The 18,889-nt window shown below is 44.2% G+C and overlaps 1 protein-coding gene and 1 long non-coding RNA gene across 4 annotated transcripts in view; one reads left to right on the forward strand and one right to left on the reverse strand.

Moving 5' to 3' along the window:
• The window catches only part of KDM2A (lysine demethylase 2A), a 52,894-nt gene extending 34,042 nt beyond the window's left edge, over positions 1-18,852 (forward strand). For all 3 annotated transcript variants that reach the window (XM_082211246.1, XM_082211247.1, XM_082211245.1), the window contains exons 14-22: positions 4,768-4,851; positions 5,346-5,612; positions 5,895-6,026; positions 6,117-6,206; positions 10,220-10,932; positions 13,340-13,503; positions 14,799-14,957; positions 15,152-15,367; positions 16,498-18,852. In XM_082211246.1, the coding sequence (XP_082067372.1) occupies positions 4,768-4,851; positions 5,346-5,612; positions 5,895-6,026; positions 6,117-6,206; positions 10,220-10,932; positions 13,340-13,503; positions 14,799-14,957; positions 15,152-15,367; positions 16,498-16,679 (2,007 nt within the window). In that variant the 3' untranslated portion in view covers positions 16,680-18,852. The remainder of the gene's footprint in view (positions 1-4,767; positions 4,852-5,345; positions 5,613-5,894; positions 6,027-6,116; positions 6,207-10,219; positions 10,933-13,339; positions 13,504-14,798; positions 14,958-15,151; positions 15,368-16,497) is intronic.
• On the reverse strand, positions 190-2,711 carry LOC309526852. Its single transcript, XR_014216982.1, has 2 exons — positions 1,717-2,711; positions 190-385 (listed from the first exon to the last, which is right to left on the reverse strand). It is a non-coding gene; the product is annotated as an uncharacterized lncRNA (long non-coding RNA).
• Positions 18,853-18,889: the final 37 nt, after the last annotated feature.

Raw genomic sequence — 18,889 nt, forward strand, 5'->3', positions numbered from 1 at the left:
TGTTCCTGACCTTGTTTGTTTCCATGTTACCAGAAAGGTGTACACACACCTAACACACTTGCATAAACATCTCACTAAATCAAAATTTCCAAAAGTATGCACAAAAGAACTTGACAGATGAAGTGGCAGTAATCACTATCTGTCCAAGGGTTTGTTTATTCTTCAAGAAAGCAGAAGGCAAGCAGTGTATCCACAGCTTCATTTTTTAATAAGTATCTTCTTCCTTTGGTCTGCTTACACACTCTTCTTTCTCCTTGCGCTTCTCTATCAGGTGTGGTGGCATTGAGGAAAAGATGGGCTTACTTGGCCAAATGGGCTAGCAAAACAGCTTTATCCAACTCAAAAGGCATCAGGATTGAATGCTGTTCTCTTTATTGGAGACTTGCTGGAAGAAATAGATAAGGCTAAAAATGGTAGAACCATGAGCTACTTACCTCCCTGGAGGGAATAAAAGCTGTCACTTATTCACCTTTCGTTTCACTATAGTACATGCAATGTTGTCTGACCTGTCTGTAGAAAAAAGGTGATTAACCCCAAGGTTTCCAATGGAAAGGGAGCACTCAAACTTGACTGGGGTCATAAAAAGCCTAGCACAGATAGCTTGTGTGCTCACATGGCAGCACTGTTTCACTTCTGTTCACTTTGCTACAGCTTGCTTTGTTATAGAAACCCATCCACCTGTTTCAAAATGCCAACAGAAGTAAGAAAATTGAGACCTGGCTGTAAAAAAAAAAATGCTTTCTTGATCTTGTGCATTTATGACAATTCTCTAGCATGCTAAAGCAATGTCCAGACTAGAGCAGGAAAAGTGTTGAACATTTTCATTGGCAATACTATGTACAGGCATTTCACTTCTCCATAGCTTCTATAGGATGTCCCCTTGAATTCAGTCAATTACTGATATTTATGAGACTTGGGGCCGCTTCATACATTACCCTTTGTAGGTAAGGTACCCTTTGTACTTGGGTACTTAATTCCAAAGTATAAATACATGCAGATATCATCACATATAAGCAGTGCACACATGTATAAACTTCATATCTTGCCAGCAAATTACACAGGAGCTGGACTCTGATTCTGAATGTAGATATACTTGAACACCATTTTGAAAATAAATGCACTTGGACACCATTTTATAGATTCACAGAATCATAACATTGTAGAGCGGGAAGGGCCCCTGAGGGCATCTAGTCCAACCCCTTGCCGTGCAGGAATCTCAACTAGATCATATATAACAGATGTCTATCCAACTTCTGCTTAAAAACCTCTAAGAAAGGAGAGCCTATCACCTCTCATGTAAGTCTGTTCCACTGTTCCAAAGCTATTCCTGTCATACATTTCATTTATGTAGGTTCTGAAATCTGCTCCAAACAGGCCTTAAGGATAAAATGGAGGAAAAAGGTTGATAAAAGGCATATCAAAGAATATAGGTATATTTCATATTGGCATGGTGCAAGGTGATGTGCCATTTGGCAGCTGTGACACACAGAAGATTGCAGCTGTGAATGTGAGCACTTTTAATGTCTGAGACTGGCACTTTTTTAAGACCCAGAGAGCTTGTAACCTAGTGCATATTTGCTCTACCATTTGTGGTAGAAGCTTTACAAATACTTGACATCTAGCTTAACTACTTTTATTTCAGCTTTTAATGTGTAGGCGGAGGTTATAACCAGATAGTACTCAACTAGTCAGTTATGCCAGTTCACCTAGTAATACCTGTTTGACTGGTCTAGCACCTGCTTATCGTTGCTAGTTGCCGTCTCAAGTTTGCTAACACATTGAATTCTGAAACCTACAAAAATGTTGGGTGTGTGTGTGTGTGTGTGTGTGTGTGTGTGTGTGTTAGAGAGAGATCTTGCAGCATTGAAGAGGGTAATTCAGACGTCTTGCTTAAATAGAACGTTGCGGTGTCTAGGTTGGAGGAGGCGGTCTTAAGATTTCAAATAGATTGAATAGCTAGGGGGTTAATATGTTGCAACAAAGTATCTATTTCCACCTCTCTGATGAGGAACGGCATGGACACCTTGGGCATGTGCCTTCTTCTGAGTTAAAACGTCATTGTGGGTGTTGAGAGGGCGTCGTCGTTAAGCGGCAGTTGCTTCTGGGGGCTTAGCGAGGTAGGGGGGCATGGAAAACGGGGACGTAGCTGCAGCGCACCGGGCGGGTGAAAAGCTTTCTGTGCTGTTCTCTATGAAGTCTGCCCCAGCCAGCCCTCGGGTGCTGGCCCCGGATTCTCCAATTGCAGTAGTGGTGGGGGAGGGGGGGAGAGGCTGCCTCGGCTGCCGCCACGACCAATCAGCAAGCAGCCAGCGGCTTGGCCCGGCCCCCTCCCAACTCTGCAGCAGAACGGCTTTGCCGTCCTGTTCCTGGCTTGGTTTTCTCGGTCTCCTTTCTCTTCTGCCATCTTCCGTTGCAAAGCATTGCTGGGAACTGCATGTGGGTGACGCAGCAGCATTGTTTGCGGGCGCAGGAAGCTTCCGCTGAAGGGTTCTGGAAGGAACATGCTGCTGGCGCCGGGCAGCCGCTGGTGCTGGCGGAGTTGGGATCGCGCTTCCTGAGCCGCTCGTGTGAAGGAGGAGGATTGTGCTGGAGTTAAAATTACATAGTGGGGGGAGGATCGAAACCGAAGCCCTGCAACTTGGCAGAATAGAAAACAAAGGGACTCGGAAACTTCCTCCGAGACTCTCGGCACCTTCCGTGGAACGAAGCACGCAAGGTCAGGCAGACACGAACCTGGGGGGGGGGGGTTCAGCAGGGTTCCGCCGGCGGGTGGGGGAGGGAGAGAGCTGCTTCCCACGTCCGTGCAGGATAGGATCACCCGGGACTCCCCTCCCACGGTTCCCCTCTGCGTTTGTTTGAAGGGTACTTTCCATGGGAGGAGTTCGTAAGCTTGGAATGCAAGGACTCCCTTATATCGGTTGTTACAGGGTCGGAGCCCGCGTCTTCCCTTCCCAAGTTGGTTTGCATTCTTTGGGTGTTTGGGAACGGCACGTTTTCTACTTCAGATCAGTGATAGACTTTCGGGGCGGGGTGGGGGCTACTCTTTCCTAACATCCGCGTGAGTCGGTGAAGTTGGGTGTTCCCACCCCCGGAGTTTGCACGTCTGTGCAGCCACCCCTAAAGTGCCCCAGGCTGGTGCATATAGTGCGTTTCCCCTTCTGCCCCGTGAAGCATGTGTCTTCATGCCCTCAAATGCCGACCTTTCCTCATAAGTAGACGCTGTAAGGGAGAGGGTGGGGCTTGGGGACTGCACATTCTGCTGGGCTAGCCGAACAGCCACTTCCTTCCACCCACAACCTTCTCTTGAAGGGTGGAGAAGCAGCTGTAAAGCGGGGTGGATACAAACTGATGGTGCTTCTTTTTAAATTAAACCGGATTTAAGTTTTTTATTTTTTTGAAAAATCCAGTTACTTTACAAACATTTAAACTGCAATCCCACACCCATTTACTTGAGAGTAGACCCCATTGCATTTTGTGGACTTGCTTTTCAGTAGGTAGATAAATATTATATTAGCATCTATCCTGAGTCAAACACATTGAGTTGCTTTCTTCCCTCCCCCGTTACTTAAATTGAGGTGCTGTTCTATTTAAAATAATGATCCAGTTAAAAAATGTGGGGGGAAAGTCAGGCATTAATAAACATTCTGGCTGATTAATTACTAGCCCTTGATTATGGAAAGCTCTGGACATTTAATCTTAAATGCTTTTGCTTGGTGTTGTTACATGCTGGTAGAGAGCCAAACATTCTTTATCATAATGCATTTCTTTAAGCAGATACAGTTTGCAGCAGAAAAAGCATGTATGCTGCATGACCAGGTATTTTGGACTGTGTTCCCTGGGTAATAAGAAGACTTGCTCTATTTAGTTGTAGACAGATGTTTTAATTGTTTGCAGCAACCAATTAACATTGCTTATTTAGGAACCATTAATTGGACAGTTGGAAACTTCATTTTAAATTGTCGTTGTGAATTGGACACCTATCTTGGTGACTTTAAATTAATCTGTCCTACTGGAAAGCAACTTGCCTGTATAGGCAGCTTCAGATGGGAATATGAATCCCCTTTCTCTGGTAAGTGCCAGGGAGAGTGAGCCCAGCCCATGCAGTGTTCTTTGCCTCTTGGCAGCTAGAGACACTGCACTCCCTGCACACGGGGATGCCAGCAACGTAACCATAGTAACCTCAAGTAAATAAAGCACATCTGAAATGGCAGTCAAGAGTGGGTGGGTAAGGTGGACGACAGAATCAGGAACAAGGCTAAAAGAGCCAGGCGGGAGGAGATGCTGTCTCAGGATGGCAACCACATTTGCTAGAACCTGGTCATTGGTTGGTGGCATAGAAATTATCTAGCCCATGTGTGAGATAGAAAATAGTATGGCTGAGAATACTGTGTTTCTGTGCTGTTTTGAGAAGTGTAACTTCTGGGATAAACATGGGCATACTGGTTGGGTGGAGGGCTTTGCTCCATTGTGGAAGAGACCACACTTAACCCAGACCTTCATTTCTGATCATGTTTCATCATATTATTTTCCCTAACACAATGACTTTAAGTGTGTGAGTCATGAGGCAAGGGATCACTGGTCAAATCTAATCTTTGTTAGGTATCCTTAGGCAAACCACATCTCTTGACCCTCATCAGTAACATGGGGACAAGAACACTGATCTGCCTTCCAGAATTGTTGTTAGGATTACTAAGAAAATGTACTGAATTATTCTGAAATACCATATAAGTATAAAAACTGATTTTTATTTTCTTAACCCTGCTATAGCTGCTGCTGGAGGAGTACGCAAACAGCGATCCCAAACTGGCACTTACTGGAATTCCTATTGTCCAGTGGCCAAAGAGGGATAAGGTAAATAATGGATCCATGACTTAACTCAAATAGCTTGGAGACTTGGTGGAGGGAACAGGAGTTCTGTGCTGGAAAGTGTTGTCAGTTGACAATAATAGCCTCATAATTTAAACCAAAGAACCTTACACCAGTATAAGGTATAAGGGCAGTAGCAGAGTAGGTCTGGGCACAAATCACAGGTATTAAAATGAAGTGCAGTATAAATATGAGGATAAAGAAATCAGGAGGATCATGATCATGGCTTCACTTTCTAGGAGACGTGATTGCCCAAATCCAGAATTGGTTAATGATAAAACACAAGTTCATTATTTAGACATTGTGCCTCTGAGATCAAAGTCCTAATTCTTTCCATACACAATCTTTTCTGTTCCAAATTCCTGACTTTAAACTTCATGCATCTGTCATCTGAATCTCTTCTGACAGATTATTGTTTCCTTGGTTGATTATATGAGCCTCCTAATTTTTTGCTGTCTTCCCTCCCCCACCAATGACAGCTCAAGCTTCAGGCTCGGCCAAAGTTAAGATTACCTACCATCCCGATCACCAAGCCACACACCATGAAACCCGCGCCACGGCCAGCAACTGTGAGACCTACAGTCTCTCCTATAGTGTCTGGTGCCCGCAGAAGACGGGTGCGATGTCGTAAATGCAAGGCCTGTTTGCAAGGCGAATGTGGCATGTGCCACTACTGCAGGGATATGAAGAAGTTTGGGGGGCCTGGTCGTATGAAGCAGTCCTGTGTACTACGGCAGTGCTTGGCGGTGAGTCCTGTGGTATATTGGGTGGGGAAATTGCTTATCTCTGTGGAAGGCTCTAACAGTAGGGGGTGAAACCTGTCAAACGTCTCGAAAGGCAAAAGAGCAACTAATGAGGTTGATTGAAAAGCCTTGGGAACAAATGTGGTTGGCACTGGAAAGTAGTTAATGTCCTTCAGTGCATTCTATAGAGGCAAATGGGGTTGGGGAAGTGGGATAACCATCCCCTGAAGCTTAGAAGCAAGCCTGTGGTATAACTTCCTGTTTCACTCTTCGTTTGCTTTGTAGCCCAGACTGCCTCACTCTGTTACATGTTCACTTTGTGGGGAGGTAGATAAGAATGAGGATTCACAGGACTTTGAGAAGAAGCTAATGGAGTGCTGCATCTGCAATGAGATTGTTCACCCAGGTTGTCTACAGGTAAGAAGGTTTACTTGACTCATCTCGATACAGGAGTGTCAAGAACAGATGCATTCCTGGAAATCACCTTTGTGTGTTTTTCCTCTGCAGATGGATGGGGAAGGGCTACTGAACGATGAATTGCCCAACTGCTGGGAGTGTCCGAAGTGCTACAAGGGAGATGAGTCGGAAAAAGGCCAGGTAAGAAATGGATTATCAAACATTGGCACATGCCTTCTGTGTTGCATGCTACTCTTGGGTAATGAAGAAGCACACTGTTTGCACCTAGCCTGTACCTAAGGCATTGGGGAGAGAAGGTTCTTTGGGTATCCTGGGTGTTTATCCTTGTGCACTTTGGGAAGGCTTAGTAGGAGCCACACGAGTGTGAGGTGAGCACTAGGAGAGCCTCTTCTGTTGAGTAAAAGAGTTCCACCTGGAAATGAGCACTGGTGACACCATACAATGTTAACTACATGATGGAGCCACTTTACAGCTTTTCCACCGCCACCTTCTTGGCATCTACAGAGAGCTCATCAGCACATGAACTGTAACATCCTGCTGGAGAAACAGTTCCTGGAAGGGCAGCAAAATCAACTTCCATCAACCAAGCAGTGGACATGTTATCAATGGCAGAAACTGACAAGACTGCCCTGGGAGAAATACAATTGCAAGATCCTGCGTAGAGTTGTGCCTGCTGCCCCAGCAAAGAGCATCCCAGTGAAGGCAAGAAGGGGTGGGGGTAAGGGACTGGTAATCTCTTATTACCATCACAGGAGTTATTATGATCTGGCATTCTGTTAGAATAGTGCCCTGCAGCACTTCATTCCAGCCTTGGGGAACTTGGACCATGGCAGTCAGGGGCCTGTTTCTCCTACATGTTTAGTGATGGAGATCTGCTAAATAAATAAATAAGCCATAGCTTAGCAGAGTGAAGAAATTGGCTGAACCCTTCCCTTAACATCTGTTTGAAAATTGAATCTAACAGCACATTCTTGAATAGGTAAATTAAGATGGTGATACAAATAAACACTGCATGGTTCAAGTCTAGTATAACAATTGACTCGTTCCTCACATCAGCTACTTATCTTCAAAGTTGGGTGCATGTGTGCATCTAGTGTTCTCACATGTATTCTGCAGCTTGGTGACATTTTATTAGATCTACATAACCCTTCAGCTTTCACTAAGTGACAAAGTCCAATTTCTTCAACCTTAATGTAGCTAACGTGAGGGCAGTTTGGAACAGAGTTCATACTATAGCCAAATGAATGGATTCAAATGGTATGGGTCCAGCATGTCCTTCAAGGAAGTCATCTGGGAAGAGAGACGGTACTTCCAGTAACTTCACTTGCAGGTGCTCTGGAATGCCAATAGGATTTTCTGGGCCCAGTACACTCACTTTATGTAGGTTGGGACCTTTTGCCTACCCATAAGCTGACAAACTGCTACCTATATACGTACTCTAAGTAATTGTAGAATTGCAAGCTTTCATGTAGTATATTGCTACCTAATTATTTTCTAGACTAAATTTTTTGTTTGACTACTAGCCGGGCATAGTTTCTACTGAGAGGTCCCATTAAGTTCAATGGGACTTACTCCCAGATAAATGGCTATAAGTTTATAGCCTAGTTAGGTAAGGAAGAGGAAGGAGACTCTCCCCACACGCCATTCTTTTTAATGGACCCTAATTAAATCATCCAAAAATATACTCATATCACCTCTCTACTTTGCTGGCACCATTATTGAAAATGGTTGTGTGTTTTTTTACTGGTGGGAAGCGAGGAAAATTAAGTAAGATGGATTCAATTTACCGTATTTTTCCATATATAAGTCCATCCTTTTTTGCTAATTGTTTTGAGTCAAAAACTGGGGGTCGTATTATACACGGATGGTGAATGCGCTCTGGCTCCGATGGGGTGGCCTAGGATCAGGATCGGGCTCTGGTGCAGGTGGCCTGGGATCAAGCCCAATTTCTTAATTTTGTGTTAAAGAAAATGGGTTGTTTTATACATGTCGGCGTCTTACACTGTATTGGCCCGAATATAAGCCGCACCCTAATATAAGCTGCACCTTTAAAATTCAGGGGGGGGCGGCGGAGAAAAAAGAATATCCGAATATAAGCCACTCCCTTAAAATTTCACAGGCACTTACACCCATTCCATTTTACTGTATGTCTGTTTCAATAGCGATATCGTAAAAGCCAATTTTTGTAAGGTCACATACTTATGCCGCACTTTAACTTTTCACAGTCGGAATTTGGAAACAAAAGGGCAGCTTATATTCAGGCCAATATGGTACATGGAAAAATACGATACTAACAAAGGGCCAAAGACAGCCTTTAACTACCTAACCACAACATCACCACTTATCTCGTCTCATGTAACCTTGTTGCAATAATCTGTCCCTTCAAAAACACTACACTGTTCACTTTTTTTTACTGATACAGAAAACAAAGTAGTTCTTCTGTCATTTTGGTTTTAGGAGACCAGTGTGGGGAGGAACTCCGTCATGATTAAGACTGGTGTCCTATTTTTAATTGCCTGGGAGTGAACCCCATTGAACTCGGTGGAGTTTACTTTTGAGTCATCATCTGTAGAATTGTACAGTAATATGGCTACCCTGATATATTGCTTTCAGAAAACTTTGCTTTGAGACTGTAGGTGCCATACATAGAGCATACTTCCTCCAAGGACTTGAGACTCCCTGGGGATGATGATCGTTTCCATTCATGTCAATGCAGGCTCCCATTGGCTTTCAACAATTATTTTAGGAATTCAGCTTAACTATAAATGCCAGAAAATCTGTGTTCATATGTCGTGACAAGAATGTGTTTGCATTACATACGTAGACCCTGATGTCAATAGATTGTGTGCAGCTGCTGCATTTTATGTAAATTTTGCTTCAAAGGGAAAAGGATAAGCCTGAGGTTTACAAAGGGATACAACTTGGAAAGAGCCGCAATTTTAATAATGCATTAAGCATTTCTTTCAGACATCTTCTGCAGTGGTAGAGAAACATTGTCTTTGATCTGTATCATTGTAAACTTTGTTTCCTGTCCCTCTGGTGTAGCTAATCCATAAACTAAAGTACAACAATGGTATCATCCTAAAGAGTTTTCTTAAGAGAAAAGTGGCATGTAGGTTAGCCCAGTTTGTGTTCTTCCTTGGCTTCTGCAAGTTCATTTGTCTACAGGAGTGGTGAAAATTTACAATTCTTGTATCTGATCTTTTAACATACCAACTAGATCAGGCATATGATCCATATGTTTTTGAACATCCATGAACCCCAGTCAGCGTGGCCAGTGGTCAAGGATGCTGGGAACTGTAGTCAAACACCAGCAGGACACTGTGCTGACTAGTGGGTGGCATTCAACTAAGTTTTACTCAGAATAGACTTGGTGAAATTAACGGACCTGACTTAGTCATGTTCATTAATTTCAAAGTTAGGTTTGTTAATTTCAATAGATCTGTTCAGGGTGAAACTTAGCTGAATTACTCTCCACCCCAATGTTTCTAACCTAAAATCTCTGAAGTAGGAAAATTAGTAAAGCCATTGCCACCACTATTTTAGAAGAGCTTATTTACGTTAGGACTGTAATAGTGTTTATTAACTAAGAAAATAAAGACATGCTAAATTTATTTTAAAGTTTTGTCTTGCTTTCCTTTAAATCAACCCCATAAATATTTTTATCAGCCCTAAAGATACTGAAGCACTGTTCATTTTTTGTTTGGTTGGTTTTGTTTTTAAGCTTGCCTTCTAAATGCCAATAAAGCTGGATGCACTGTTCTCTTTGTATCGTTTTTTGGAGATGAGATTGAGAGCAGGGCTGTCCATGTTCATCTCAGTAGTGGGTCTGGGGAAGCTGGCTTCTCTGTGAAGTATACTTAAGCAACCCAAGCTACTTAGAGCTTTATAGGCCAAAACGAGCACTTCACATTGTGCCCAGAAGCAAATGGAGAGCAAGCACAGTTTTAAATTCTGGTGTCCTGCACTTTAATAGAGTTGGCTATTGGAAAAATGGAATGACAGCAAAGAGTGTAAATTTCACTTCCTTCACTGACACTAGTGTGAAAGTAAAAGAGCTTATAATAATGAGCATCACCCACTCTGATGCATTTTACTTTTAAATGGAATGCATTCTACCATATAAATTTCAAAATTTAACTCCCTCCTGTGTTGGTCTTTACAATGGTAACTTGTTGCCACTCGCTTTGCAGAAGCGGAAAATGGATGATGGCGATGATGACACAGTCCAAGCCAAAGTTCTGCGTCCTTTGCGAAGCTGTGAGGAACCTTTGACTCCACCACCACATTCGCCTACCCCAATGCTGCAGCTAATACATGACCCTGTGTCACCACGAAGCATAGTGACACGGTCCTCTCCGGGGGCCGGTCCTAGTGACCATCACGGGCCCAGCCGGGATGAACGCTTTAAGAGACGCCAGCTACTTCGGCTGCAAGGCACAGAGCGCACAGTGGTGCGGGAAAAAGAGAACAACCCTAGTGGCAAGAAAGAGCTGTCAGAAGTAGAAAAGGCTAAGCTCCATGGTTCCTATCTTACAGTCACGTTACAAAGACCTACCAAAGACATGCATGGCCCCTCCATTGTGCCCAAGCTGCAGGCAATCACTGCCTCCTCCACTAATCTGCGGCACTCTCCTCGTGTGGTCATGCGCCAAAGTTCAGCCAGAGCACCCCAGCGGGGTGGAGATGAAGAAGCAGCTGAGGATGAAGAGGAGGAGGAAAGTGCAGAGGAGGAAGAGGAAAGTGCAGAGGAGAGTGGGGCAGCCAGACTGAATGGCCAAGGAGGCAGGGCTCCAGATAGTGAGGAAATCTGGATGCAAAAAGAGGTGTGGATGTCTGTCTTCCGTTATCTCACTCGCAAGGAGCTTTGTGAATGTATGCGTGTATGCAAAACCTGGTACAAATGGTAAGTGACTGCAGAACTGGATGCACTGCCTATTTTAATAGTAGTTCTCTCTTTTTCAGAATGTTTTTATTGAACCCCTAAGCCTCTTGGATCCAATTTTGTGTGCTGTACTACATCTTGCAAATTTATGTGTAATATGCAAATGTAAAAGGGGCAATTTGGGCAGAAGGCGGAAAGCAACTGTATTTAATAATACAGTGCATAAACTTGTGGAATTCATGTCACAGGATGTAGTGTTAGTTGCAAGCTCAGGTGGCTTTTAAAGAGGATTACACAAGGCTGTTGGTGGATTGTAACAGTTACTAAAAATTGAATCTCCACCTTCAGCACCAGTATAATGTCTAAGTACCAGGAAAATGTTGTAGACAAAGAAGCTTTTGATTTCTCATTCTTATCTTGCTTTTGAGTTCCCATGCCTAGTCACTTCTGAAAACAAAATGGGGTAGAGGGATCTTGATCTGATCTAGTGCAGCCATTCTTAGATAATTATCCTACTAGTCTTTCCTTTCATCATTTGGGTATCGTCTGACCAAACTCCATGTGTTGCTCCTTTCTGGTAAAGCTGTGTGTAACCAATAGGAATCAAAATGATGTATTGGGGCTATTAAATCCTAAGGACTTGCTTAAGCAACTCTATGCACTTGAGTTGCTAGTTCTATACAACCATTGGACCTAGATTAGATGTAAAATCCTCAGATGGAGGACATGCCATATTTTACAATTGGGGAGAATTATACTTTCTCCCTTCGTGTCTTAAGAAGCCCATCTCTGAAAAAGGGAGAGAAGCTGGGAGTTGAACTCCCAGCTTCAGTTTCCCTAAATGCTTCCATCTTTAAGGAGGACCTGTCTTCAAGCATGAGCAGAAAACCTCAGATTCCTTGCCTCCCCACCCCCCAAAAACTTTCTAAGATGAAGAGTGATTCAAAGGCTAAAAGTCTGAAAAATGAAGCATGCCCAATTCAAAAAATTCCACAGTGGCAAGGTAGAGCAGATAAGATATAGCTATTCTCAGTCAGCCAGTATACACAAATGTAACTCTTAGCCTTAAGAGTTACCAGTGTAGTATCCCGCCTCAGCCAATTAATTGTATTAGAAAAGACATGTTACCTGCAATGAACACAGAATCAAAGCTGAAAGCTTCAAGGATATTCTGCTGATAGACCAGAGGCATCCTAAATCTGATACAGAAAAACTTAGATGGCAACCTCATAATTCAGGAAGCCTTTTACGAGCCAGATTATATTTTTTTTGCCAATATTAATATGCAAATGTCATATCTGGATATAACTTAAGAGGAATATTCCAGCCCTCGAGGGTCGGCAAGAGCCCTACTACTATGAGGAGTAGATATTTAACTCAGTAGTTGAGCCCCTCAGATTTCAAAGTATGAAACAATGTTGCCACCCTGGGATCATTTGGAAGGAAGGGTGAGGTATAAATGTAATAAATAGGATAGCATCTCAGGTGTTTCAGAATTAGAAGCTTATGACTCCAAGGAGAATACATGGGCATTGCTTACCTCTACAGCAAGACAGTCTTACCCCATGTGTATTCCGACCAGCAGTGTGAGAGTCAGAGAAACATACATATCAGAAAGACATTACTTTATTCATTCATCAACAACTTCTCAAAAGCACACATTTTTTTAAAGGTGATGATGTAGAATCCCTTAATATAAATTCTCTGTCAAAAAGGAATGCAATAATTTTTGTCTTGGATCAATTAGAAAATATTGTAAGTTTTTTATTATCAACAAAAGTTTTATTTTCCACCCGATTTTCGTTTGTGACTGCGAATAATGAATTAGCTTTAAAGTGTCTTACAAGTTTTTTCATTTCACAAATAAGATTTTGCGGGTTACCTCTACCTTGAATATGTTTACACAGAGAATATCTAGGATGAGGATGTTAGGAAGGTGAACATATATCCATCCTACTACATTAATTCCGATTTTCTTTGTTAGATATATAATGTGTAGTTTTCTTGCAGTTAAAGTGTTCTTTGGTTCTATAAAGCTTCATAGATGGAAAATAATAGACTTGAAGGTGTGTCTAGCAGTAGCCTTCATAGTCAGTTACCTTACTATTTTTCAGTGATCTTCAAGAACCATATTTCTATTATCCCTGTGGAAAGAATAAATTTAAGTGACTCAAAAGAAACACAATATTGTACCAGATACACCTGTTGAAGGGCTGAGGGGAGTTGACTAAGTCCAAGAGAAAAGAATTGGGGTTACCTACCCATCACAGACAGGGGGGGGGGGCTTTTCTGTTCTCCTTGGTTTCAAAAGACATAAGTACTACTGCTCAGTAAAAGATCCTGTCACAAATAATTGGTCAGAAACCAATAAGTATAAAGAGTTTGTGGAAAGGTGTATTTCTAGTCTAATACAGTGTGTTTCAATTAGGTGTGGTGACAGGAGATTGTGGACGAAGATTGACTTAAGCAGGTACAAGTCCATCACACCTCTGGCACTGGGTGGCATAATCAGGAGGCAGCCAGTCAGCCTTGACCTCAGCTGGACCAATATTTCCAGAAAACAGCTCACCTGGCTCATCAACAGACTACCAGGTTTGTGTTTTAGGCAGCTGGGTGGGTACATCTTCACTATTTGCTTTAGTTTCAACATTATTGAGTTAAACTGAACATTCCACTATACAGGTCAACCTTGTGGTGCCTGTGAGTGCAGTGGTACCCTTGAAGTTTCCCCCTGGCACCCACTACCTGAACCCCAGCTTACTGGTAGTGAAAGTGGTTATATTCCCCCCTCCAAAAAGTGCATAAAGACAGAAGTTGGCAGAGTGACTCCCACTTCAACTTCCAGCTGTGTGCTTTTCAATGCACAGATTAGTTCTGTTGCAGGCATATCCAACTCCCAAGAAACTGCGATCTACTCCCAGTATAAAAAAACTGGCAGTGATCTACCCATTGTCATTGGAGGGAGGAGGAGCATGTGTGGGGTGGGTGGATTGCCCAGAGTTGTTGAGCTTTTTGGGGGGAGGATTGCACAGAGTTTTTTTGCTTTTCCCTTGCAACTTTTTGTACGTGATAAGGATCCCACGATCTACCAGGATCAGCCGGGGATCTACCGGTAGATCACAATCTACTCGTTAGACACCCGTGTTCTATTGAAACAGACTTTTTATGCAGGTTCCTTGGAAAAGCAAATAGTACATACTTATACTCTCCTGGGTCCACTTGCCTGTAGTGGGTATAGTTACTCACATACTTGCCACACACAGGAGAAACCACAATGCCCTCTTAAGCTAACCCGTTGCAGGTCAGCTGAGGAAGGGGGTTATCACTCCTCTCAGTTCATCAGATGATGACTGAGGTGGAAACAATTTCCATCCTTGTAAGAGCAATGGACACCACTCCCACCCCACCCCCAGTGCTGTGTCTACTCTTTAAATTTCTTTTTCCTGCTGCCAGCAGAATTAGTAAAACAGAGCTTTCCAAACTGTGTTGCAACACGTTAGTGTGTTGGTGTGTTGTGCGAATGCTCCCCACGCTTCTCCCAGGGCAGGAAAGGGGTTAGTTTAACCTCAGGTTTGCTAGTAAAACTGAATTACTGTGTCACAAAATGAAGCATGTCTAAAAAGTTTGTCACCAACATGAAAAGTTTGGAAGCTCTGCAGTGGAGTCTTGACGAGCCTCAAAAATTGGCTCGGGGGCCAAATACATCTCCTAAACTTAGGGTGGGGAAGTCATTCCTACTTAACCTGAAATGAGGGCTCAAAATAGATCATTGGTTTTGTTTTACTCTCTGATGGATTGAAAGTAGTGCCATGCTGTTAACTCTGCGTGAAACATAACTGTTCTGAAGTAGAAGGCACTAATATTTTCCATCTTTTGCTGTGCTACAGGCCTCAAAGACCTCATCTTGGCAGGCTGCTCCTGGTCAGCAGTGTCTGCTCTCAGTACCTCCACCTGCCCCCTTCTCAGGACACTTGATCTTCGGTGGGCAGTAGGAATCAAGGACCCTCAGATTCGGGACTTGCTCACACCTCCATCAGATAAACCCAGTATGTTTTGCCTTCTGGATATACCAGTATGTTGTGCTTGCTAGTGAGGTGGGGAAGGGTGAAAGCTGACAAGAGTTGGATGCAATGCAGGTCTTAAAAGGGAAAAATTCTGACCAGACGGTGTAATTTCTACTTGCATGCTCTAGAGAAACAAGAGACTGTGCCTTCCAACTTACTTGCATATCTTCCTACAGGCCAAGACAATCGCAGCAAACTCCGTAACATGATAGACTTCCGGTTGGCTGGGCTGGACATAACTGATGCCACACTCCGGCTCATCATTCGCCACATGCCTCTGCTCTCACGACTTGATCTTAGTCACTGCAATCACCTTACGGACCAGTCAACCAACCTATTAACAGCTGTGGGGTCTTCCACGCGAAACTCGCTCACTGAAATCAACATGGCAGGTTTGTGCATCTTTGACCGTTCCCCCCACATACTAAGGGCTATGGACCATGTAAAATGGGTGGGAAACCTCTGATCTGTTGGCCGCATTTGATCCATCAGCGGTTCAGCTGTGAAGGAGGTAAAGATGTGGCTCCCAATTGTGCATTTGCAAGGGAAAGTGGGCTTTGACTCGACCACCCCTCAGCTGGAGCTTTGGAAGCCCTGTGCAGTGATCCAGCAGGCAGCTGTCTGTCTGTTCCATCACTGTGAGAGGCTTGCAAAGCTCTTGGTGCAGAGGTCCTCACCCCACCCCACCCAACAGCCAGCTGGCTATTGGGCGCAGCTGCACAAGGGATTTTGACAGGTGGGCAATTCCGCCCACCTTACAAGTTTACCCCTAATGTAAAGGCTGTATGCCCTCTTGCCTCACCGAGGTTTCTCTTTTGCTGGAAGAAGTTTTTGCTCCAGACCAGAGGGATAAATGAAGGATTTAGTCCCAGCAGCCTCATGATGAGGCAAGTGTTATTTCCCTTTTTTACAGGCCTCCCCCACCCTGCAGCCCTCATTGTTTGTGGGGTTAACAAAATAGTAATCTGAGGCTGCACTTAATCTTCAAGTATTCAGATCTGGATATACTGCAATACTGTCTTCTTTAAAAGCATTTGTAGTGACATATTTTAAGCTTGTATCCCTATGTAGCAGAAACACATACCACCTCAATATGCAGTGCAGGCTGACAGATCATGCCAGATGGAAAAGGAGCCTTAAGGGAAATAATCATGTTCCAGCTTTTCTCTCTCCCTCTAGCATAAGAAACTGCTACTAAGGGTCTCATGGTTCACTGTTGCCTGATTCACAAAGAGTGGCTGCCTATGTGTGTCTTGTCAATACAAAAGTCAGACTTGTTCATATTAAGCTGTCAAAAGTTGTGAGGCTTATCAGGTTGAGGTGTGTTGGTATTCAAACAAGCAAGTGCTCTTAAGAGTTTGAATAGAAGAATCACACTTGCAAACCAGAAGAATCATTTGTGTCATGTAAGAGTCTGGACACTTCGTATTTTCTGAGTATTTATACCAGTGCATTTGTTCTCTGAACACCTTTGTGGCGCTAGCCATTATGCAAATAATGGCACTTGTCATCTTCTCCACAGGCTGCAATAAGCTCACAGACCAGTCCCTGCTGTACCTGCGGCGCATCTCTAACGTCACCCTGATAGACCTGCGTGGTTGCAAGCAGATCACCCGCAAGGCCTGTGAGCACTTCATCTCAGACCTGTCAATCAACAGCCTCTATTGCCTGTCTGATGAAAAGCTGATCCAGAAAATCAGCTAGAGATTTGCCACACACAGACTGAAGAGAAGGAAAGATCCCAGACAAACCCCTCTTGGAGAGCAGACCCTTTCCTCCCCTCCCCCGTTTCCCCCACATCCACAGGCAGGGAAGATGCCTGTCTGACTGTGACTGTAATGTCCCTCCTCTCCTTGGGACTTCTGCAGACCAGAAAATCTCACCAGGCATTTGAGGAAGTGGCGAGATTGCTGGACGGGTGCTCTTGTGGGGTGCTTGCTCATCAGCTACATGCTCTAACTTGATGTTTTGTAGCAGCATTTTCAAGGGGGACGTGCCCCTTTCCTTTCTTCTCAACCCTTCCCCCTCTACCATTATATCCCACAAAAAAACAACTATACTTACCCATCAGATTGTGGGGGGAGGATCAGACCTGGATGGTGTAGAGCAGGTGCACTTTTGCACCCTGTTTCCCTGCTGTCTTGGTATGCAATTTCTTAATATGTCATTGGGCTTGGGAGTCACTTCTGCTGCCCTTCCACACTCTGCTAAGCTTTCTTTCCTTGCCCTTCAGCAGCTGAACGGGCAGCAACTGCTCTGGGCTGATTACGCAGAGCAGTAGTGTAATGTCTACAGCAGCAGTGCCTCTTGTCTGGTAAGGGACTCTCCATGTGCCCCCAGGTCAGCCTGCAGGCACCTTCCAACATGAGACTAGAGCGGGGGTGGCTAAGTGTTCATATGGAGGGAACCATGTTCTTGCCGTCAACTTTCCCAAGAAGGGGAGTTAAGCGAGCATGCTCCTCCTCTGAAAAGATGGCGTTTGTAGAGGGAAAGCTGCAACAGAGCTTGGAGGCTTGGGAGGCACCTAGTGGGATTTCTTACACCAGCGGAAGTGGTCTCTGTCCCATAGTCTGTGGAAATGAGCATTCTTGGGAGATGCTGGCCGACGAAGAAATGCCTCCATCTTGAGGTGCATAGCTGTTTGCTCTTGAGCTGGGAGACGGGTCAATGCCCCATTAGCTGCCTCTCTTTCTTTGCAATGAATGGCCGGTCCAAAGAACTTCTCTCTTGGGCAGCAGAGAGCTTTTTGCACTTTAGAAAGAAAGGTAATATTTTGGAACCCTATTTTATTTCCCCCTGCCCGAGTGACTGGACACTCCTTCCAGCTGTCTGAGCTTGTCAGGGTTTGAATGCACACTTTGCACTCTGCTCTCTTCCCCATAGCGATAGCACAAATTAGACTGCCCTTCACCCCGCCTCCCCCTCTGAGCCTCGCATGGCAAAAAAGAGCTCTCCAGTGTCTGCGCAGCAAGGGAAAGGAGGAATCTGGAGGAAAGCCCAATCCACCCTCGCTGCTTCTGAAGCAATAAGGGAGGGGGAGGAATCCACCCCATAGCTCTCTCAATTGCCCAGCCCGATTGCATTGAATGCTGCGGCACCTGAGCCTCAGGGAAGAGCAGCTTCCCCTGCACTGATGGGGGTGGGGGATAAATATCTAGATCTACTGAATCCCAGAGGTTCCCCCTCACTTCCACATGAGGAGCAGGCTTCTTTGCCGAGAGGACAATGCTAGTGTGATGAGTTCCAGAGTGCCTCAGTACACAGGAGCTTTGCTGCAAATTGATTTTTTCTACAGAAAACGCCCACTGATCTTCTTCTAGAAGTGGAAACCTTCTGCCTTGTTGTGTTGGCTCCTGTGGAAAAAAAAATTGTAGAATCAATCTCTTGCTTTTGTTTTCTTTCAAAAGAGGAAGGTGAGAATAGCCATAAATAGGAGGTTCAAGTGCATCAGCCCAGATAACTCCCACGGAGATCTCTAGGCTCTGGATATTTTGTGTTTTGTTTTGTTTTTCCAAAGTGGGAGCACCTTCACAACTCTCCATATGCATTGGTCAGCCGGAGAAGTGCTGAAATGCAGCAAGTTGGCATGTCAGGAGCATTTGTCTGGGAAGAATCTCGTCCTGCGGCAAGAGGGATAAAACAAGTAGCAGACTGATCGGGTGGGGTATTGGCTTCGCTGTCCTACAGCCTTCTCAAATGTGGCCCTCAAATGACTGTGGCTTAAACTTCAAAGCAAATTGTGATACTTCAATGCCTAAACTGGCCCCCACCTCAGAGGGCAAGTGATGACATAAAGGAAAGAGAAATTATATATGAAATCACTTAGTGATTTAAAACAAAAACATGCTCCCTAAATAAATCTCCCTAAAGAAAGTCACTATTGTCTAAAAGGGTTTGGTTGTTCTTTTGTGTTC

The sequence above is a fragment of the Podarcis vaucheri genome (assembly GCF_965113315.1).
Source record: "Podarcis vaucheri genome assembly, chromosome: 1".
NCBI classification, from domain to species: Eukaryota; Metazoa; Chordata; class Lepidosauria; order Squamata; family Lacertidae; genus Podarcis; species Podarcis vaucheri.